Consider the following 22,405-nt stretch of genomic DNA (forward strand, 5'->3'; position numbering starts at 1 on the left):
CCGCGGCGCAGCCACGCCTACCGCCCTCCGCCGGCTGGGCGCGTTTCCGGCGAGGCGGGCGAGGCGGGCGAGGCGGGCGAGGCGGGCGCGCCTGCGCAGAGCCGCGCGCTGGGCGTCCTGCCCCGGTGAGGGGCGTGGTGGGCCCGCGGCGAGCGGATGGAGCGGCCGAGCGACCCGGAGGGCGAGCCCGAGGTGAAGAGGCGGCGGCTTCTGTGTGTGGAGTTTACCTCGGTGGCGCGGTGCGACGCCGCCGAGGCTCAGTGCTACCTGTCCGAGAACGACTGGGAGATGGAAGTAGGTCTCGCTGCCCTCTTCCCCCTGTGTGCGGCGGTCCCGGGGGCGCCCAGGTCTCACCGCTGCCTGTGTTTTCCAGAGGGCGCTGAACTCCTACTTCGAGCCTCCGGTGCCGGAGAGCGCCGCGGAGAGCCGCCCGCAGAGCCGCCCGCAGAGCCGCCCGCAGAGCCGCCCGCAGAGCGCGGCGGGGCCGCAGCCCTGGTGAGGGGGGGGGGCTGGGGGCGCGCGCGCGGGGCCTGGGGCGCGCGGGGCCGGGGGCTTCCCCCCTCTGACCTGCAGTCCGGGACGGAAAACTGACGCGCAGAGGGAGGCTGCGAGCGCCTGGGCGTGAATGAGGGCGGCAGAGCCTGCTGTGGACCGGCAACTTGGAGGGCTCCTGGCTTCCTGCGTCGTTCATCTATTCCCCCTCCCCGCCGGCCAACCCGAATGCTCGTTTCGCGGTCAGTGCACAGCTGCGTCCCCAGCTCCAGCTGTGCTGCTCCTAACGGCCAGATGCCTCACATCTGCGGTTTGTCAGCTGCCCAGCTCTCCTACCCAGGAAGTTACAGGGACTCAAGCTTTGGCTTTCTCCAGTGGGCGTCTTCTCCTGACTGGCCTGCTTCGTAAAGATACTTATTGATGCAGGAAATGGTTGGGGTTTGGAGCCCATGGTCAAGACGGAGTTCTTGAGACATTTTTGGTGCAAAAAGGTAGTTTCACCAAAGCACAGGGACAGGACCCGCGGGCAGGAAGAGCTGCACGGGGGTCCTGAGGAGTGGCCCATTACATACTTTCAAGTTGAGAGGGGTTTAGGGAGAGCGTTAAGTTTTTAAGGAATTTTGGAACCAAGGTTCCCAGGACCTTGAGGGGAGTGGCTCTTGTTGGGAGAAAGTCATTTATTACCTTCACAGTCATGAGACCTTTCAGACTTATATAGGTGGGTGATATGCTTGGGACGGGGGGGAGGGGCCGTGGGGATGATTGCCAATATGTATCTTAAAAAAAAAAAAAAAGATTTTATTTGTTTATGCATGAGAGACACAGAGGGAGAAGCAGGCTCCATGCAGGGAGCCCGATGGGGACCCGATCCCAGGACCCCAGGATCACCACCTGAGCGGAATACAGTCACTCTACCGCCGAGCCACTCAGGTGCTTGCCAAGAGGTGTCTTGAGAGGTTTAGAGATAAAGGAAGTTTCCAAAGGAATTCTAGAGGATGGTCACTCTGTGTTAAGGACTTGTTGGTGGGCTGCAGTTTGTGAGGAAATCTAATTTTTCTTTTGTCTTTGTGTCCCACATCATTTATTACCTCTGTCTAGAACCTTTTCTTCCACTCCTTCCATGCTAAGTAGTATTTATCTATCTTAAGGGCCAGCTTAGACATGACTTATCTCCAAGAAGCTTTCCCTGGTCTCTCAAGTGTGGGTGGGTTTTCCCTCATAGGTAATCTTTTAGCATCCTGCACGATCCCAGTCATAGTAACTTAGTTTATATTATACCTGCTGTTTAATATTTTGTCTCCCACCAAACTCCCACTAAATGGGTAATTTAGTGAAATCGACATCTGTTTTGTATATTGTTAATTTCCCAAAGTCTGGTATGAATTTTGGCATCTAATAAGCTCTCAATAAATGTATATAAAGTTCTCCCAGATACATGAGCAGCCTGTAGAGTTAACTATTCATAGTGAAGACACTTTTCTTCCTATGATCTTTTCAGCTGCACCAGTAAGAAGATCGTTTCATTAGACTCCTTTCCCTATTTGCCTAGAATTTCCCCCCATTTCTAGTGATAGAGCTCTGCCTCCTTGTAATACTCACCTAACTCAAACTGGTCAGTCACATCCTCTCTCCTGGGACTTGGAGCTTAGGTTGAAGAGAGTTCAGTCTGAATCTTCCCTGTGGAGCTGGAACTGTAACGTGTTAATCTAGTACTTGTGGGAGAAAGCTGACAGTGCTGTTCTGCAGAGGGAGAATGAACCAGGGAAGTTGAGTCAGATGGAGAGAAAGCCTTGATTGCTCTTCCTCAGGGTTAGCTGTGTTCCCATACCTGCCTGTGATGTGTTTCTGTTTCCTTCCAAATTCCTCTGTTTTGCTGAATTGTAACCAGCAAGGAAATTGGAACAGAGGCTCTTGACCTCAGGGTGGTGAGTTCAACCCCTTACCATGCTGAGCGTGGAACCTACTTAAAAAAATAAATAAATAAAAGTGTGTGCTGGGGTTGCCTGGCTGACTCAGTCACTAGAGCATGCAACTTTTGATCTTGGGGTTGTAAGTTCAAACTCCATGTTGGGTGTAGTAGAACCTACTTAAAAATAAAATCTTTTTTTTTTTTTTTTTTATGACAGTCACAGAATGAGAGAGAGAGAGAGAGAGAGGCAGAGACACAGGCAGAGGGAGAAGCAGGCTCCATGCACCGGGAGCCTGACGTGGGATTCGATTCTGGGTCTCCAGGATCGCGCCCCGGGCCAAAGACAGGCGCCAAACCACTGCGCCACCCAGGGATCCCTAAAAATAAAATCTTAAAAAACAAAAGAAAGAAAAGAAAAAGAGAAATTGGAACAGAAAAGTTAGATTCCCTGAAATAGTTCCACAGAAAAAATGTAGTTGATTAATGGCAGAACATTGGACCATTAGGAGTCAACTACTGTAGAATCAAAAACTGGGACATTACGGGCACAATTGGCAAAATTTGAATAGATCTTAAAATTATATAATGTATCAGTGATAATTTTCTGACATCCAGTAATGCTGGTTATATATATTAGCCTGTCCTTGTTTGTAGGAAATACATACAAACATTTCAGAATAAAAAAAGCCAAGCAAGTAAATGTTAGTAAGTGAAACGTTAACTTTTTTCTTTTCTTTCTTTTTTTTTTTTTTACTGTTTTTAGTGTTTTACTGAGAGTCACATTATTTCAAAATAAAATAATAAGTTAACTAGATTTGTGGTCACTTTACAGTGTATGCAAATACTAAATCATGTGTGCCTGAAATGAATATAAAGTTCTAAATACAAAAACCTATTTCTTAAATTTATGTATGGTATATAACTGCTTAACAGTCACCTTTTAATAATGGTTTGTCTCTCCACTCAAATATCTGTGCCTTGGTGGGGCCGGTGTGCGGTGGTGTCAGGACCCTACATTGGATCTTGTGGATGTGGCCTCCAGCAGGGTAGTCAGACTTCTTGTGTGACATCTCAGGAGAGAACATTCCAAAAGATTGAGATAAAAGCTGCAAAGTTTCTTATGACCAAGCCTCAGAAATCCCAGGGTTTCCTTCCACCCTTATTCTGTTGATTAAGCAAGTCATTAAGGTCCAGATCCAGGGGGAGAGGTTTTGGACTTCATCTTTCAATGAGAGGACTAATGAAGAATTTGCAGCTGTTATTCACATGAGATCTTATTTCATGTATTTCATACATTTCATAGATTTAAAATAAATCCAAATTTGGGCATCTTAATACTACATGGTCTAATTTTGGATCATAGTTTACAAAATCATTTTAGTAACACATGTCACTGAGGCATATTGAGTTGGTTCTAACTATATAAGTGAGCAAACATTTGGGTAACACAGTAAGAATCTGTTTTTCCTTACTTGTATGACTTCTGCTCCTCTATAGGGAGATACTTTTAGGGTTCTTTTAAAATTCATTTGTAAAATGAAGGCTATAAGTAGTTAGAAAATAATTTAAAATTAATCAGTTCATAGATGATTTGCAGAGCTGTGTTTCATTGTGATTTTGCCAGTGTTGACTTAACGAATGAAGAGACAACTGATTCCGTTAGTTCTAAAACCAGTATGTCTGAAGGGATTCAGCAAGAAGATGGCAGCATGTTCTCTTTCATTACCTGGAATGTTGATGGATTGGATCTAAACAATCTGCAAGAGAGGGCTCGAGGAGTGTGTTCCTACTTAACTTTGTAAGTATTATTAACTTAGGTTCAATGATAACATGATTAACATGGCTTACCTATCTACAAAGAGGGTAACAGTCAAGGTTGTTATGGGCTTTGGAACCTGATCTGAGTTCAAAATCTAGCTCTCAGAATGACATGTAAAAGAATGGAGAGTGCCTCTGAGAGCAGAAGTGTGGATAGAGGTGGGGAAGGAACACTTAAGTTTTTGTTAGAAGCCTCTAGCACTGCTTTACCTAAAAACTTCGTAATTATTGCTTCCTGAAAATAAGATTACCAAAACGATCTGTATCTGTTACACGCTGGCTCTGTGACCTTCTGTAATCCCTTGTGTGAACCACTGCAGTTCTCTGCAGCTTATTTTCTTCATCATGGACAACTGTTTCATGAGGATTCATAACTTGTAAAGCATCTAATGGAGACTAGGACCCTTGTAGGCTCTCAGTATACTGATTTCTGTTGCCACTGATTCCAGTCTTTTCACTTTAAAGTGTTATGATGTATGTTTTTTTCTTATTTAATTTGATCTTTACAGTATTTGTTAAATGGCACAGGTCTTTCTCATTTTATAAAAAAGATCAGTATAAACATGGAATATTAGCGGGTTTTATGTTTCTTTTATGTTGTGGTATTTTGCTAATCTAGATGGCAGCAAATGAAATAGTATGCCTGGTATTTATCATAAATTGATGTTTTGAATTAGGTACAGTCCAGATGTGGTATTTCTACAGGAAGTCATTCCCCCATATTGTAGCTACCTAAAGAAGAGAGCATGTAGTTACGAGATTATTACAGGTAACGATTTTCCTGTTACTGTCTTTGTCTTTGGAGAACAGTCAAGGAAAGAGATAAACCAAGGTTAGCCTGTAGGAGAACACACAAGGAAAAAGAAAAATAAAAAAAGTTTGAGAAAAGCTAATCAGACACAGGATACTAGAAACACCGTAGGAAATATGTCAGATAGCTTAATATATGTGATGAGTGTTAGAAATGGATGGTGTTTCAGGAAAATATAAATTGCCAAAATTTGAGATCTGGAGTCGTTTTAATAAATTAACTTTATGAGAAAAAAAACTGACTCCACTTATCACACTTAAATTTTTTAATAAATTAACTTTACCAAAAAAAAATTTTAATGTGATAATTGCATCTTGACTATACTTTTTCAAAAAGTCGTCTTTATTCCTTTTAACTGATTTTGGGGTTTTTTTTCCTAGCTTTTTGCCTTCAACAGTAATTTGACTTTACATCTATTTTGTTTTTCCTGAGTGCATTTAATGTTCCACACACTGGCTACATTCCATAATAGTTGGTTAAATCCCATGTTCTCTTTGACTTTCACTTTTATGTAGTATGTGATTTTAATTTTGATCTATTATTAAATTCACAGTTGCTAAGGAGAGGGTTCTCAGTCTCTTTCTGTCTTTGTGACACAACTTTCCTGCATTCTCTTGGGGATTCTTTTTGACTCTCTTCTGTTTTAACTTTCTTGTTTTCTGAATCCCATGCTTTTCCTTCTTGATTTACTTCCTCCTTTCATTGGGAGTTTTGTATTCGTTTGGTTTGTTTTTGTTGTTGTTGTTTGTTTGTTTTTCATTTATTGTGCTGAACACCTGGTAGGAACTTTCAAACTGGAGGATTGTGACGTTCAGTTCTGGAAAACTTTCCATCTCTCCTTTCCTCCCCCTCTGTCCCCCTCCTACTCCCCCACCTTTGTGCACACTGCCAGTTTCCTAGCCTGCCAGCCAGCCTCCTTGGCCCTCCCTCCCTTTCCTTCCCTTGTTTCTCCCTTCTGCTCTGATAAACCACTTTCCACTTCTTCAGCTACTTTGTTCTCTGGAAAACAGTTGGAAACTTTTATTCACTGTCCATCTACTTCTGTTCTTTTTTCTCCTCCTTTTATACCTTTCTAAATTTTTTATTCATTTATTGTAATTTTTCTGTGTTTCTTGCACAATGAGAAGTAAATGCAGGTTAGTTTGGCTCAGTGTTATGTCTCATCTAATCTGTCAGAAATTTCTCAAATTTTCTTATTCAATACTGGCATCATTAACTGTTTTTGGCACTTATGTAAATTCTTTTTTATTTTTATATTCCTTTGATACATACAGCTACATTTAGGGAAGGGGCAGATAAATATAGGAACTCAGCCATCTTCACCTATTTTGAAATAATAGTTTACTTGGAAGATTCAGATCCGTCTAAGTATCTGTACCTGTTATAAAACCTTCAATAGGGGAACTTGTGATAAACGGCAAATACTCTTGACTTCTCAGCCTAAATTCTTTTCCAAAAACATTTGAAGGTCATGAAGAGGGATATTTCACAGCTATAATGTTGAAGAAATCGAGAGTGAAATTTAAAAGCCAAGAGATTATCCCTTTTCCAAATACAAAAATGATGAGAAACCTTTTGTGTGTGTATGTAAGTAATTTTTAAAATTTGACTTTTTTTTTTTTTTTTTTTAAGAATGAGTTGTTTCTTACAGTTTCATTGTGGTATCTTTTTTTTTAATTGCTGTTAGAGAAAATTTTGTCTCTTCTACATTTCTTTTAAATAGTCTTAAAGAACATTGTAAATTACGTTTTTTACACAAATTTCAAATACAAATTTGTAAACGTAAAATCCTGATTAGGTATTTCCCTAAGAATGTTTAAGAATTTACTAACAGTTAACATTTGCTTTCTAAAGTGTTTTTTTTCTTACCTAAATGCATTGTATATGGTAGGTACTGTGTTATACTCTGTGAGACTTATAAGAATGAATCAAAAGATCTTACTGTCATAGTTTATAGAGTAGCAAGGGAGAGATTGTAGTATAAAGTAACTAAAATAAAGGAAAGGCATAAATGCTACTGGAGGAAGTATAATGATGTGCAATGGAAGTTTAGAGATAACTTTTAGCTAGATTGGTTTTTGTTTTTTTTTAATTGAGGTATAATTGACACAATAGTATATACTTTTAGGAATACAGTGCAATGATTGGATGTTTGTATATGTTGCAAAATGATCACCACAGTAAGTCCAGTTAGCTATTGCCATACACAGTTACGCCTTTTCTTATTAGCTAGGTGTTCAGTGGAAGTTTCATGAGAGAATTTGTATTTGCATTAAGCACTGAAAAATACGTAAGATGTAAGCATTAAGAACAGTCCAGGTTAAAAAAAAAAAAAGAACAGTCCAGGTGGCAGAACCACCATAACAAACTTTTGCAGTATTGCAGGGTATGTGTGTGTGGTGTGTGTGTCTGTGTATGTATTTATGTGTGTATATATGTATATAAATGAGAAAGGATATATTTAAGTATAAAGGAGCATTCTGTTCATTTGGGTAGAGGGCATGAAAAAGGGTAAAAAGAAGTTGGTAAAGTAGGTTGGATCCAGATTATAGAAGGTCATGAATGCCCAGTGTGAAAGAATTTGTATTGATTCTGCAGGCAATTTGTTTAAATAATAAAAGATCCTGCATTGTTTGTATCTTAACTCCAAATGATAAATGATTCTCATTCATTCATTTAATTGACCTTTTTTGAGTACCTATGTGCCAGACCCTTGGTAATAACAGAAAATAAAAGAACCATCTCTGCTTTCAAATGACTCGTGACCTTGTAGGAGAGAAATAATTATGCCATAATTCAGTGTAGGGAACTTTAAAAATAGTCTTTCCAGTACGCTATAGGAATATAGAGGAGGGAGCCACTGATTGAGGATATTGGGGAAGGCCTTAGAGTGGAGGTGATGTTTGAGGTAGGTCTTGATGTATTAGTGGATGCTTGCTAAGTAGTTTTCTTTGGGAGCAGGATTAGCACATTACACATTGATCTAGAAATGTGAGCACAGTGCTGAGTAATGTAGTTTTGCTTTGTTAAATATATACCAATCAATTAAATAATTAGTTGATTCTGTTATCAATTGTCAACCTTAGTGGTCAGTGAATGTTAATAACTATAATTATCTGTCCTGTTGCAGGCAAGTATATCAGGAAATGAACTTTGCCTTATGACTTCTCATTTGGAGAGCACCAGAGGGCATGCCAAGGAACGAATGAATCAGTTAAAAGTGGTTCTAAAGAAAATGCAAGAGGCTCCAGAGTCAGCTACAGTTATATTTGCAGGAGATACAAATTTAAGGGATCACGAAGTGAGTGGCAAAGTCAGTTCTGTGCTTGTGGGCAGATTATTGCTGTGGAAACTAACTTTCTTTTGACCAAAGCTGTTATAATGTGTAAGCGACCTTAACGGTAAATACTGTCCTGTGGTCTATGCCTGGCACTGGGGAAGCGGAAGGAGGAGGAGGAAGACAGAAATATTGCACCTGACACAGACAACGCCAAACAATATTTGTTGATTAAGAAGAGGAGTACAGAGAAAACAAAGAGTTTAGAAAAAATTTAAATTTATTTGCAGTATCTTGAGTTGCAAGGTAAGAACAGATGAAAGATTTGGCCGTCACAGTTGTCCCTACATCTCTTCTAAGTTTTCTTTTTTCAACTTTTTTTTACCCCCTTTTCCTGGTACTACCATCTCCAGGACTGAAACAGTCTCTTTCCCCATAATTCATTTGAGAGATGTTGGGATTTTTCAGGACCTCTGTAGACTTAGGTCATATTAAGTGGAAGCTGGCCTTGCCTTTTCCCCCAATCTGGCTGAACTCATATCAGATTGGAAGTGAATCGAAATGTTTGTTTCACTGCTTTAAGCTGCAGGAGTAGAGGAAGAAATGAAATGAGAAACAAAAGCCTATCAGGACTTCTGAAGTGAAGGCAGTATCCTAAATAAAATAGAGCTCTGCTTCTCTTTGTGATTTGTGTCCTTGTACACAGATTACTTTTTTTAAAAAGTCAGACTATTTGTACTGTTTACAAATCAGTGACTTCATGGTAGTTGTTTTGTGGTACTTGGTTGCCTAACTGATCTGATCTGCTTACAAGAAAAATCCTGTTTGGCAACAAATGGCATTGGGAAAACTTGATATCCACATGCCAAAAAAACCAAAATTGTATCCTTACTTTATACCCTACACAAAAGTTTATTCAAAAGGAACCAATGACCTACAAGTAAGAGTTAAAACTATAAAACTCTTAGACGAAAACAAGGAGGAAAAGCTTCATGACGTTGGATCTGGCAATGATTTCTTGCCAAATTTCTTACATTAAAAGCACAGACAACAAAAGTAAAAAAGCTAAGATAAACTTTATCACAATGAAAAACTTTTGTGCATCAAGGGACATGATCACAGAATAAAAAGGTAGCCCATGGAATGAAAAAAATATTTGCAAATCCTATAGATGACAGGTGAATTATAATATAATTAATATAATATTGATGTTATATGAAGAATTTCTACAATAAGGAACCTGATTTTAAAAAGAGCAAAAGACTTAAATAGACATTTTTCCAAAGAAGATAAACAAATGGCCAATAAGTATGAGAGAAGATGCTTGGTGTCAATAGTCATTAGAGAAGTATAAATCAAAGCCATCATTAAGTATTACTTTACCTCTGTTATATCCATTAGCATGAGTATTATCAAAAAAACAGAAAATAAGTGTTGGTAAGGATTTGGATAAGAACCCTTATGCGCAACAAAAAAAAAAAAAAAAAAAAGAACCCTTATGCAGTGCTGATGGGAATATCAAATAGTATAGCTGCCATGGAAAATGGTGTAGTGATTCTCTAAAACTTAAAATAATTTCCATATGTTCCATACGGCCCAACAATTCCACTTCTGGGTGTATACCCCAAACAAAGAAAAACAGGGTATCTGTACATCTGTAGTTCATAGCATTATTCACAATAGCTAAAACATGGAAGCAACCAAAGTGACCGTTGACAGATGAATGGATAAACAAAATGTGTATACAAGTAACGGAATATTCAGCTTTAAAAAGGAAGGAAGTACAGTGTGATATAATATGGATGAACCCTGGACATTACACTAAGTGAAATAAGCCAGTTACAAAAGAACAAATATTTTACAAGTCCTCCTATGAGTTTCCTAAAGTAGTCAGATTCATACAGATAGAGAGTATTGTTACGGTTACCAGCGGCTGGGGGAGGATGGAATGGGTGGTTAGGATTTGTTTGGTACAGAATTTCAGTATGGGAAAATGAAAAGGTTCTACAGATGGGATGGTGGTAATGGTTGCACAGTTATGTGGATGTACTTAGTGTCATAAAACTGTACACATAAATGTGGTAAGTATGTATACAGGCATACAGAAGTATTGTGGGTTCAGTTCCAGTTCCACAATAGAGGGGATATCGTAATAAAGCAAGTCAAACAAATTTTTTAGTTTCCTGCTGGATATAAAATTATGTTTATACTGCTGGAGTCTATTAAGCATGCGCTGGCATTATATCCAAAAAAACAATGTATATGTCTTAATTAAAAAATACTTTAACATAAGGGCACCTGGGTGGCTCACTTGGCTAAGCATCTGCTTTCAGTTCAGGTCATAACCTGTAGGTCCTGGGATCTGAGCCCTCAGTCAGGCTCCCAGCTCAGCAAGGAGTCTGCTTCTCCCTCTGCCTCTCCCCTGCTTGTGCTCTGTCTTTGTCTCTCTCTCTCTCTCTCTCTCTCAAATGAATAAATTAAAAATCTTTAAAAAAAAAAACAGCTTTATTGCTAAAAATGCTAACCATCGTCTGAGTTTTCAGCCAGTCATAATCTTTTTTGCTAGTAGAGGGACCTTTTCCCATGAATCATGAATGTTCTGAATGGCATCTAGAATGTCAAATTCCTTCCAGAAGACTTTCAGTTGATTTTGCTTAGATCTATCAGAGAAATCACTATTGCAGCTCTAGTATTATGAAATGTACTTATTAAATCATAAGACTTGAATGTGGAAATGACTTCTTACTCCATGGGCTACAGAATGGATGCTATGTCAGCAGGCACGAAGACAACATTAATTTCATTCTCCACCTGCACCAGCTCTTGGGTGACCAGGTGCATTGTCAATGAGCCAGTAACATTTTGAAAGGAGTTTTGTTTGTTTCTTTTCTGAGTAGTAGGGGGTCTCAACAGTGGTCCTAAATGTTCAGTCAACCATGTTGTGAGCAGATGTGCCATCATCTGAGCTTTGATTTTCCATTTGTAGAACATAGAGTAGATTCATTGTAATTCTTTTTTTATTTTATTTTTTTAAGATTTTCTTTATTTATTTATGAGAGACACAGAAAGAGAGGCAGAGACACAGGCAGAGGGAGAAGCAGGCTCCATGCAAGGAGCCTGATGTGGGACTCGATCCTGGGACTCCAGGATCATGCCCTGGGCTGAGGCAGGTGGTCAACCGCTGAGCCACCCAGGCGTCTCTGTAATTCTTTTTTATTCTTAAGTTTTTTTTATTTTAATTCCAGTGTAGTGATGTACAGTGTTAAGTTTCAGTTGTATAATACAGTGATTCAACAATTCCATACGGATTTAGTATTATTCTTATGGGCCTTAGGATTTTTGGAATGCTGAATAAGCATTGGCTTCACAAGTTAACAGCTACATTAACCCCTAACAAGAGAGCTTTAGAGCTTTGAAGCTTTAAAGCCAGGCACTGACATCTCTAGCTATAGAAATCTTAGATGGCATCTTCCAGTAGAAGGCTGTTTCATTCACATTGAAAATCTGTTTTTTAGTGCAGCCACCTTTGTGAACTATCTCAGCTAGATCTTCCAGATAACATGCTGCAGCTTCTACATCAGCACCTGCTGCTTCACCTTGCGCTTTTACCTTATGGAGATGGCTTCTTTCCTTCAGTCTCTGCCGGTTTTAAGCTTTTTCTTTTGCAGCTTCCTCACTCCTCTCAGCCTTCTTAGAATTGAGTTAGGGCCTTGTTCTGGATGAGGCTTTGGCCTAAGGGAATGTTGTGGCTGGTGTGATCTATCTAGGCCACTCAAACTGGCACTTTTCACTTCCTTCAAGAACTTTTCTTTGCATTCACAGTTTGGCTAACTTGCTTAGGGCAAGAAGCCTACCATTTGGCCTACCTTGGCTTGAGATACACATCCTTCTCTAAGCTTAGTCATTTCTAGCTTTTGATTTAAAGTGGGAGACAAGTGATTCTTCCTTTCACTTGAATACTTAGAGCCCATTGTAGCGTGATTAATTAGCCTAATTTCAATATTGTGTCTCAGGGAATGGGGAGACCTAAGTAGAAGGAAGAGGGAAAGGCCGGTCCAAGGAGTAGTCAGAACACACGTTTAATAAGTTCACTCTCTTAAATGGGCAGAGTTCATGGTGCCCTAAAACAATTACAGTAATAACATCAAAGATCCTGATCACAGATCACTGCAACCAAATAATAAGAAAGTTTGAAATGTAAGGATTACCAAAATGTGACACGAGGTGAGCAAATGCTGTTGGAAGAACTGTACTAACATAACAGACTTGTTCAATGCAGCATTGCCATAAACCAACTTGTAAAAAACACAATGTCTGAAGTGCAATAAAAGGTATGCCTGTATTTAGCACAATAAAATGTTTTTTATGGAGTGTGAAGAGGGAGAAGAAAGATTTGATAGTAAATTTCAAATGAAACTGTGAAGGCAGTTGACCTTATTGGGGGGATCATAATAAATGGTATATGTCTACATTTATAGACCAAGAGTTTTGCCTGCTTTTCACTTGTGTACGTTTTTCAAAAACTAATAGCAATAACAGAGGCTGTGGGTTTTCAGCCTTCTAAGTTTTATCTGCTACCCAGAGTAAGGAATCTATGACAGAATAGAAAGGGCAAATTCCAGACCTCTCTGGCTATCTAGATATTTTCATATTACCTACTTAGTACTATACAGCAAGGTGCTATGTATAATATATTCAATATTAATATATCATCTTGCATTGGTGCATTAATTTGTGACATTCTGATTTGAGATGTTGCACTTAGATGTAATAGTGAAACCTTTTTAGTTCAGGAGCAAAAGGGCTGAATCTTAAAGAGTTTTCTTTTTCTTTTCAGGTCACCAAATGTGGTGGTTTACCCAGCAACATTTTGGATGTCTGGGAGTTCTTAGGCAAACCTGAGCATTGCCAGTATACATGGGATACACAAATGAACTCTAATCTTGGAATATCTGCTACTTGTAAACTTCGTTTTGATCGAATATTTTTCAGGACAGCAGCAGAAAGTGGCCATATTGTTCCCCAAAGTTTGGACCTCCTTGGGTTGGAAAAACTGGACTGCGGTAGATTTCCTAGTGATCACTGGGGGCTTCTGTGCAACTTAGATGTAATCTTGTGAAATGCTTTTCAGATAAGAGTTGTATGTCTTCCGAGTAAATTTTATTCTGGATTTTTGCAAATATAATTTCTACCTGTCTGGAAAGGTAGGTTTATTATGGAGGAATGAATATACTACATCATTGTAAAAAAAAAGAAAACAGTACTGTGATTTTATTTTGTGGATTGTGACCTCAAATTTCAGAACTAAATATTGATGTTCATTGAAACGAAAGGATAATTGCTGTTCAGAATATGAGACTTCTTCATAAAAGGCCACCAAGATCATCAGAACCACCAGCTGGTTCTCGAGCAGGGCCACAGAAATGCTAGCCTTTATGTTTTATTTTTAAAATCAGGTACCAAATAGTTTCTATTTTAAGTAAATCTTTAAAAATAAAAATAAGAGGGGATCCCTGGGTGGCGCAGCGGTTTGGCGCCTGCCTTTGGCCCGGGGCGCGATCCTGGAGACCCGGGATCGAATCCCACGTCGGGCTCCCGGTGCATGGAGCCTGCTTCTCCCTCTGCCTGTGTCTCTGCCTCTCTCTCTCTGTGTGACTATCCTAAGTAAATAAAAATGAAAAAGAATAATAAAATAAAATAAAAATAAGAGGTTATTGTTTGTGGGGGATTAGATCTTCTAGTTATATTTTACAAATATGGATAATCTTAAATGAAAAAGCCATGATTATATGCATTTAAGTAGATGACAACTGTCCTATTCAGACTTTATTTTTGTCAGCTAACGGTGCATAATTGGTAAGCTATAAATGAAATCTTATGATTTGAAATTCCTTATTTTTTTAAAATTCATGTTTGTCAACATGTCACTGTTCATGTTGCCAACAGAGGCAAATTGGGCTTGATATAAAGTTGGTGATACAGCTGCATTGGGCTTCTTTCCTAAGGGAGAAATAAATGTTTAGAGAGGAATAGCTTTTTAATTTTACTTCTTATAAAATTGAATTATTTTCACAGGAGAGGGATAAGGAGCACTTTTAAATGTGCTTTAAAGAAACTTTTTCCCCCTTAAAAGAAATGTACTTTAAATAAATAATTTTACTTGTTTATGGTTTGTTTAGTATGCTTTTGTGCCCATGATGGGATTGGAGTTTTTTTTTTTTTACCTGCTTTCTGTTTCTGGTTCCACTGCTGCTACTCACCTTTGTGTGGAAAAAAACAGCTTCTCTGAAGCTTCTCATCCCACAGAACTACCAAGCACACATTAATGTCCTCAGTATAAAAAAAGGAAAGCCAGTGGCAATAATAAGAATGAGAAGTCACAGAGCCTCATTTTCATCAGAGGTGTCAAAATTAACAACTAAACACCTAAAAAAAGACAAGCCAAACTTATATATATTTCCTTTGTAGTGACAATGGAAAGGAGATTTATATGTTACTTATTTAATCATTTCAAATGAGAATGCTAATATTTAGCCTACATTATGGAGGCAATAGCTCATTTACATAGGAAAAAGTATATTTTTGGCATAAATTGCTTATTCATGTGGAAGAACAATTGTTGCAAGAACCATACCTTAAAAAAAAATTTAAAAAAAATATAAAAAGAAGAACCATACCTTATGTCACACAACAAAAAAATTTAGATGAGTGAAAGGCTAATTATAAAAATAAAATCTATAGTAATGCGTATTAGATTAAATAAAGAATTAAATTGTTTGAAAACCTTGAAAGGAACGTCATTTATATGACTGCATTCAGGTGAAGTGTTTTCCATTTACTGTTTATAGTGACAAAATCTAAGAAATCAGTTTTAACTGATGTGAACAGGAACAATTAGTCACGTTTTAAAAAAAACTATTTTTAAATAATCTCTACACACAATATGGGGCTTGATCTCACAATCCTGAGACTGACTGATCCAGCCAGGCACCCCACAAAGTTAATTATATTTTTTTTAAGTTGGCTCCACGCTGGGTGTGGAGCCCCATGAGTAGCTTGAACTCCCAACCCTGAGATTGAGACCTGAGCTGAGATCAACAAGAGTGGGACTACCCAGGTGCCCCTAAACCATTCCCAACCAATGCAAGAATTAGGAACCTAATAATTTGTGATATCTTGAATTTTTTTACTTTGGATCTCAAATTTTTCCAGCATAGTAGCTCTGAGTACCTTACTTCCCTTAAGGAAATGCCAACTCAGAATCTCGTATTTATTTCAGTAGGCTAAACACCATCTTTGCCACTGATATGGAATATACTTGAAGCTTGCTAGACCTGTTTCTCCCATCTTCAAAATAGGGTAATTCTGGTCTTTCTTGTACACTGGTAAAACAAATGTCCCAAACAACAGCATATAAACAAGAGCAGATGAAGTCAGAAGAGCTATACTAAGAATACATAATTTTACCTTTAATACTTATTATAGTTTCTGGCATATAGCAAGAGCTCAATAAATGCCCATTAAATGGTGAGGAAAAGTGAAGGATAATGTCCTAACTAGCGTCCTAGAGAGGCAGACTAACATTTTCATGAAGTACCAAAATATATTCTAAATTCATTATGTATGTTTCAAAATAGGTGTTCATTGTAATTGCACTGAGTTAAAAAGGTGTTAAAGTTTAACATTCTGGGCTAAGCCTGTGTATGTCAAAGACCTTTGGGAACAAGCCTGTTTGCATCAGATTTGTTAGTACAGTGAGAGGGCACTCTGAACGTATTATAGAATGCCAGGTAAGAGGAGAAAGAGAAGTGCCTTTTGTAAGTTTTTTGAAGGATTCTGTGGGGTTCTTGGGATCAGAAATTGGTCCATATTGGTTACTGTTTCCGAGGCAGACTGGAAAAGAAAGGGGTTAATTAGGGATTGGGTTTTGTCATGAGCAGAAGAGAGTAGCATCTGGGCATCACCAAACTGGGTGGGAATCACAAAGCAAAGGGGGCCTCTACAGCAAAAAACTAATAGTCATTTACAGAGAGGGTTCTTGCATCATTTTATGGCCTGAGTTTAGGAGGTGGGTTTCTTTTTTTTTTTTTTTAATTTATTTATTTATTTATGATAGTCACAGAGAGAGAGGAGAGAGGCAGAGACACAGGCAGAGGGAGGAGCAGGCTCCATGCACCGGGAGCCCGACGTGGGATTCGATCCCGGGTCTCCAGGATCGCGCCCCGGGCCAAAGGCAGGCGCCAAACCACTGCGCCACCCAGGGATCCCTGGAGGTGGTTTCTTAAGGTTCTTCCAATATCTGGAGAAGTTTCTCCTAAAGCATGACTTTGGGAGAAACAGTATTTCCTATTAACTTCTGATTTTCTCTGTGTCTTCTCAGCCTCATCAAATGGCAGGGTTGCGTTTCTCTTTTTAAGTCCAACTTGATTTCCATTCTTTCAGCCCTGGACAGGTTTTTCTTTCAGTGTTATTTAGTTCCCACAGTCATCCTGTATGAGTGCAATTATCTCCATCTTATAATTAAGGAAACTGTTTAGCAGGTGATGTAACTCCTCCAAGGCCTATCCCCTGCCGTGGAGAAGCCTAATAGGGGCCTGCTCATGGGGTTTCTGTGACCCAATGCTGTGTATTTCCTAGGCACGGGAAAGTGCTAAGAATGCTCGAGGAATGCCCTGGCTTCCTTTTCTGCCCTGTGTTACCATACCTAGATGCTTGAGTATTTTTATAGTAAGAAAACAATAAACGGGGATGCCTGGGTGGCTCAGTGGTTGAGCGTTTGTCTTTGGCTCAGGTCCTGATCCTGGGGTCCTGGGATGGAGTCCTGCATTGGGGCTCCCCATAGGGAGCCTGCTTCTCCCTCTGCCTGTCTCTGCCTCTGTGTCTCAAATATAAATAAATAAATAAATAAATAAATAAATAAATAAATAAATAAATAAATAAATATCTTTTTAAAAACCCCAATAAATGCAAGAAAGCCTTTGAGTTTTCTGTGGTTCAGACCATCATCTTCCCATAGATGGAAACGTAGACTAAATACGCTGGAGGCACCTAGTTACTGCAGAACGCATGGAGTTGACGGGGCCCACCCCAGCTCCAGCAAACCTAAGTCAGAAAGTAGCACGTGCTCATGACGTAGCAGGGCCCAGAGAGCTCCCGGGGGGAGTGGACCTGTGCGTGGGGGTGTCTTCGTTCCGCAGACACATTCGCAAAGGATCTTCTTTAACTTAGGTGGTGCGCTCATAGCTTCCTTGAACCACCCTCTTCTGGGCATTAGAAAGAGGCTCATGTCGCAGGCCGTCTGGGATCATGGAGACAGGAAAGGACCTGGAGAGGGAAATGGGGTGAGCATCCAGGACGCCTGCCCTCCCGAACGCCTTCTGCCAGGTCCCCCGCGGCTGGGAGCCGGCCGGCCGCCCGGGGACCCACCTCTTCCACCGCGCGGGGAGCCTTGAGCTGGGCAGGGAGCGGCGCGGGGGGCGGTGCAGGGAGAGGGGCAGGGAGCGCGGCCCGCCCCTCGCTGGGGGCGCGTGCGCGCTCGTCGCCATGGTAACGCGACCGGAAGGCGCTGCATCTCGGGCGCGCGCTCCCCCGCTGCCGCGGACGCTGCCGCGGACGCTGCTGCGGGGCCCGCCGGGGGTCCCCCGGGCTGTGCGGTTCTCTTAAGATCCCCGCGGGGCCCCGCTGTGCTCGGCGCAGGCGGGCGGCGGCGGGGCTCGGGCTCGGGCTCGGGGCCGGAGGTAAGCGCGCCGCAGTTGTCTACGCGGGCCGGGGCTCGGAGCCGAGTGGCTTCTCCGGGCTCTGGGGTGCGGAGAGGAGGCGAGGGCTTCCTGGGCGGGGCGGCCCCCTGCGAGCGCGCGTGAGCGCCTGCGAGTGTGGCCGCGCGCCGCCGGCCGCTGGAGACGCCCGGGGGCAGGTGGCGGGAAGGTGCGGCTCGGGTGCTGCGGGGTGGGGCGGGGCGCGGGGCAGGTGCGGCTCGGGTGCTGCGGGGTGGGGCGGGGCGCGGGGCAGGGCGCGGGGCAGGTGCGGGGCGGGGCGCGGGGCAGGTGTGGGGCAGGTGCGGGGCAGGTGTGGGGCAGGGTGCGGCTCGGGTGCTGCGGGGCGGGGCGCGGGGCAGGTGCGGAGCAGGGTGCGGCTCGGGTGCTGCGGGGCGGGGCGCGGAGCAGGGCGCGGGGCAGGTGCGGCTCGGGTGCTGCGGGGCGGGGCAGGGCGCGGGGCAGGTGCGGCTCGGGTGCTGCGGGGCGGGGCGCGGGGCAGGTGCGGCTCGGGTGCTGCCGGGCGGGGCGCGGGGCGGGGCGCGGGGCAGGTGCGGCTCGGGTGCTGCGGGGCGGGGCAGGGCGCGGGGCAGGTGCGGCTCGGGTGCTGCGGGGCGGGGCGGGGCGGGGCGCGGGGCAGCCGGCTGACGCGGGAGCGGACGAGGCCGGCGCGGAGCTCGGGAGGCGCGCTTCTGCGGCCCGGGGGCACCGCTCCGGGGGGGGGGCATCCTCGGCGGCGGCCGTTGGGCTGTCCCTGAGCAGGTGGAGTCGGGAAGACTTGCATCTGTTCCCAGGCTGCCGGATGGCATCGCTGGGACCTGTGGAGTCGCTTTCTGTGAACTTGGTTTGGTGATATTTATGTGGTTTGTGCTGTCGCCTGCTACGTGCGTTCCGCTTCGGCACCTTATGGTTAATCGGAAGCTCAAAACCTCTTCATGGCTTTTCTCTCTTTCCCTTTGAACTTGCTCCACGGAATGCGTATTAATCAAGATAGCAATCACCGAGAGCATCAGCCTGACCTTGGGAGAGCCATCCTTCTCTCCGTCATTCTTCCTCTTAATTATTTGTAGAGAGAAAAGAATATGATGTTCATACCCATGTCCATTTTTATGCTGCTTTCTTCACCTCCGCATTTTGGTTTGTGGGTTAAATGTTACTGGCTTAAACGGGGCTTAAATGGAAAAGTTGAATGATGCTTTGGATAACAGAAAAAGCAAATTGTAGACAACCTTCCTCAAAAAAACAAGAATTTCTGAGGTGAACGTTAATATTTATTCCTTTATTCCTGAAATGCATGTTCACTGTCTGAACACCCCAGACTGTTTATAACAAGAAGACTGCAATCCTGGAAACCACTGAAGTTATGGCAAATAGAATTTTTTATTTTTCGTTTATTATTTTACATCATCTTTCATATAAATGAGGAAACGTGCACATAACGATTCTGTCACAGACTTCAGAGTCATAGAGAAAGCTGAATTCCTCTGAACTTTGAAAAAGAGAAATGTGAACATATATGAAGACTTTTTAGAACCATAGTAGGCTTGCCGTGTATAATGCCAATGCGGGGACTTAATGATCTTTCAGAAAAACAAAAATAAGTCAAAATCTTTACATATTAAAAATAGTCAAAAGAGGGCTTCAGTAACTTCTTAATGCAAAAGAATGGATTTGCTATTAAGTTTTCTTGACTTAATTTTTTTTTCTGGCCAAGCAGAAAAGATGTATTCTCTTTTTTTAAAAAAAAAATATTTTATTTATTTATTCATGAGAGACACACAGAAAGAGAGGCAGAGACACAGGCAGAAGGAGAAGCAGGCTCCATGCAAGGAACCTGATGTGGGACTTGATCCCGGGTCTCCAGGATCATGCCCAGCCAAAGGCAGTGCTAAACCACTAAGCCACCAGGGCTGCCCCAAGATGTATTCTCTTTAAATAAATATGTAGAACCAGACATGACTCTTTCATGTTGGGGGCAGTTGATATAGATTGCCAGGTCACGTGGCTTGGGTTTGGTCATGGTTTTGCTACTTTGTGGTTGTGTCACACACTTAATCCCTCTAAGCCTCAGTTTCTTTATCTGTAAAGTAAGAGTAGGACTTAAATAAAGTAGGACTTAAAGTCATACATATAGAAGTACTTTGCTCAGTGCCTGGTATACAGTAACACTTCAATAAAAGTTAGGTATTATTACTCTTTTTTTTTTTAAGATTTTATTCATTTATTTGTGAGAGAGACACAGAGGCAGAGACAGTGGCAGAGGGAGGAGCAGGTTCTCTGCAGGGAGCCTGATGTGGGACTTGATCCCAGGACTCAGATCATGACCTGAGCCAAAGGCAGATGCTCAACCTCTGAGCCCCCCAAGTGCCCCAGGTATTATTACTCTTGAAATAAGTTTTCTTTTCAGGAAATATTTTCTGTCTTCAGAATAACTTGGCACTGAAAATAGAATTATTTTGATGTGACAAAAGCTAGTTCTGATTTATACTGTCAAACCATAATACAATGCATATTTTTTTGCAGTATTGTTATAACAACAAAACAACAATGGTGAATATAATCACAATCCTAAAGGCATATAATTCCAGAAAATTATATTTAATACCACAAGTGAGGAGTTTTGCTTTAGTAGGCCTGGAGTAATTAGTAGGTTCTTGCTCTATTTGTTTTTTTAAATCTGTATTTTTAGAGACTATCCAGTAAATTCAATAGCAATAGATTATTTTCTTTCCTTTTTTTAAAATTTTTTTTCCTTTTTTTAAAAATTTTTATTTATTTATTCATGAGACACACACACACACACACACACACCCAGAGGCAGAGACTCAGGCAGAGGGAGAAGCAGGCTCCATGCAGGGAGCCCAATGCAGGACTCGATTCTGGGACTCCGGGATCACGCCCTGGGTCAAAGGCAGACATTCAACCACTGAGCCACCCAGGCATCCCTATTTTATTTACTTCTATTAAGCAGTAAAAAGGGTTGGACCAAAATAACATCTATTTTTGCATCATTTTTCAGTCTTTTAACAATAGGTGTTTGAGTTTCAGAGCAAAGCTTCTTAAAGAGGGGATCCCTGGGTGGCGCAGCGGTTTAGCACCTGCCTTTGGCCCAGGGCGCGATCCTGGAGACCCGGGATCGAATCCCACGTCGGGCTCCCGGTGCATGGAGCCTGCTTCTCCCTCTGCCTATGTCTCTGCCTCTCTCTCTCTCTCTCTCTCTCTCTCTCTCTCTATCATAAATAAATAAAAAAAAATTTTAAAAAAAAGCTTCTTAAAGAAATAATATACAGGTAGATAAAGATACAGTGTTGGATTTTTAGCTCTGTTCCCTTCCAAATAACCTTGGTAGAATTACATTATCTTGCTGCATATTCTTTTCCTGAATTTCAAAACAAGCAAGGAATCCTAGTAAACATCTATTCAATTTAAGCAGTGTAGCTAGAATAAGGGCCTCAAAATGAATTTATCTTTTTAAATTCTTTAAAAAAGATTTTACCTGTTTTTTTTTTCAAAGATTTTATCTATTTATTCATGAGAGAGAGAGAGAGGCAGAGACACAGACAGAGGGAGAAGCAGGCTCCCTGCAGGAGCCTGATGCAGGACTCCATCCCACTGAGCCACCCAGGTGTCCCGTATCTTTATTTGACAGAAAGAGGAGAGCTAGAGAGGGAGAGAACATCAACAGGGGAGGGGCAGAGGAAGAAGCAGGCTCCCTGCTGAGCAGAGCACCTGACTGGGGCTCCATCCCAGGACCCTGAGATCTTGACCTGAGCCAAAGGCAGATGCTTAACCACCTGAGCCACCCATACGCTCTTCAAAATGAATTTTTAAAGGTGGAATCATTCCATGCCATAATTTAAAGCATAATAATTATGAGAATCAAGGGGAAATTAACTCATGTTGCTACCCACAATTTTATGTATTATATTTTGCAGTATGTTTTTCATGTGGTAAGGAGGTACAGATTGCATCCCTGCTGCTTAACTAGTCTTTACCTTCTTATGCTGGGCTTTTTTTTTTTTTTAAGATCTTATTTATTTATTCATGAGAGACACAGAGAGAGGCACAGACACAGGCAGAGGGAGAAGCAGGCCCCATGCAGGGAGCCTGACATGGGACTTGATCCCGGGTCTCCAGGATCATGCCCTGGGCTGAAGGTGGCTCTAAACCCAGGCTGCCCCACGAGGGCTTTTGTATCTACTGCCATGCTACGCCAGCTCTTCCCAAATCTGGAGAAACCTTTTTTGACCTTATTATACTAGTCTTCTTCCACTCAGTTGGCCATTCTCACTTTTTTTTTTTTTTAAAGATTGATATATTTATTTTAGGGGTAAGGGGCAGAAAGA

The 22,405-nt window shown here is 41.8% G+C and overlaps 2 protein-coding genes across 6 annotated transcripts in view; both read left to right on the forward strand.

The window, feature by feature from the left end:
* Positions 1-93: 93 nt before the first annotated feature.
* On the forward strand, positions 94-14,474 carry TDP2 (tyrosyl-DNA phosphodiesterase 2). Of its 2 annotated transcripts, none has more exons than XR_008664159.1 (7): positions 94-294; positions 374-495; positions 4,026-4,199; positions 4,897-4,988; positions 6,499-6,617; positions 8,161-8,613; positions 13,145-13,255. XR_008664159.1 is itself a non-coding variant. In XM_055323329.1 (7 exons), exons 1-7 carry the CDS (start codon positions 157-159, stop codon positions 13,424-13,426), a joined length of 1,098 nt encoding a protein of 365 aa, XP_055179304.1. In that variant the 5' UTR covers positions 95-156; the 3' UTR covers positions 13,427-14,474. The 2 variants fall into 2 exon arrangements, 1 of the variants encoding a protein (XP_055179304.1); XM_055323329.1 differs by having other exon boundaries at positions 95-294; positions 8,161-8,331; positions 13,145-14,474.
* Positions 14,475-17,894: 3,420 nt separating this feature from the next.
* Positions 17,895-22,405, forward strand: part of KIAA0319 (KIAA0319 ortholog) — a 101,513-nt gene continuing 97,002 nt past the window's right edge. For all 4 annotated transcript variants that reach the window (XM_055323039.1, XM_055323040.1, XM_055323041.1 and 1 more), the window contains exon 1: positions 17,895-18,044. The gene's annotated coding sequence lies outside the window, so the exon portion shown is untranslated. The remainder of the gene's footprint in view (positions 18,045-22,405) is intronic.

This window comes from Nyctereutes procyonoides, unplaced genomic scaffold, assembly GCF_905146905.1.
Source record: "Nyctereutes procyonoides isolate TBG_1078 unplaced genomic scaffold, NYPRO_anot_genome, whole genome shotgun sequence".
NCBI lineage: Eukaryota > Metazoa > Chordata > Mammalia > Carnivora > Canidae > Nyctereutes > Nyctereutes procyonoides.

What these genes read in the sequence shown, in the direction of transcription:
- TDP2 (XM_055323329.1), top strand. Translation starts at nt 157, where the DNA reads ATGGAGCGGCCGAGCGACCCGGAGGGCGAGCCCGAGGTGAAGAGGCGG. An exon ending in GCGGCGGGGCCGCAGCCCTG is followed by an intron (nt 496 to 4,025) that starts GTGAGGGGGGGG and finishes TGATTTTGCCAG; the next exon opens with TGTTGACTTAACGAATGAAG. An exon ending in TAGTTACGAGATTATTACAG is followed by an intron (nt 4,989 to 6,498) that starts GTAACGATTTTC and finishes AAACATTTGAAG; the next exon opens with GTCATGAAGAGGGATATTTC.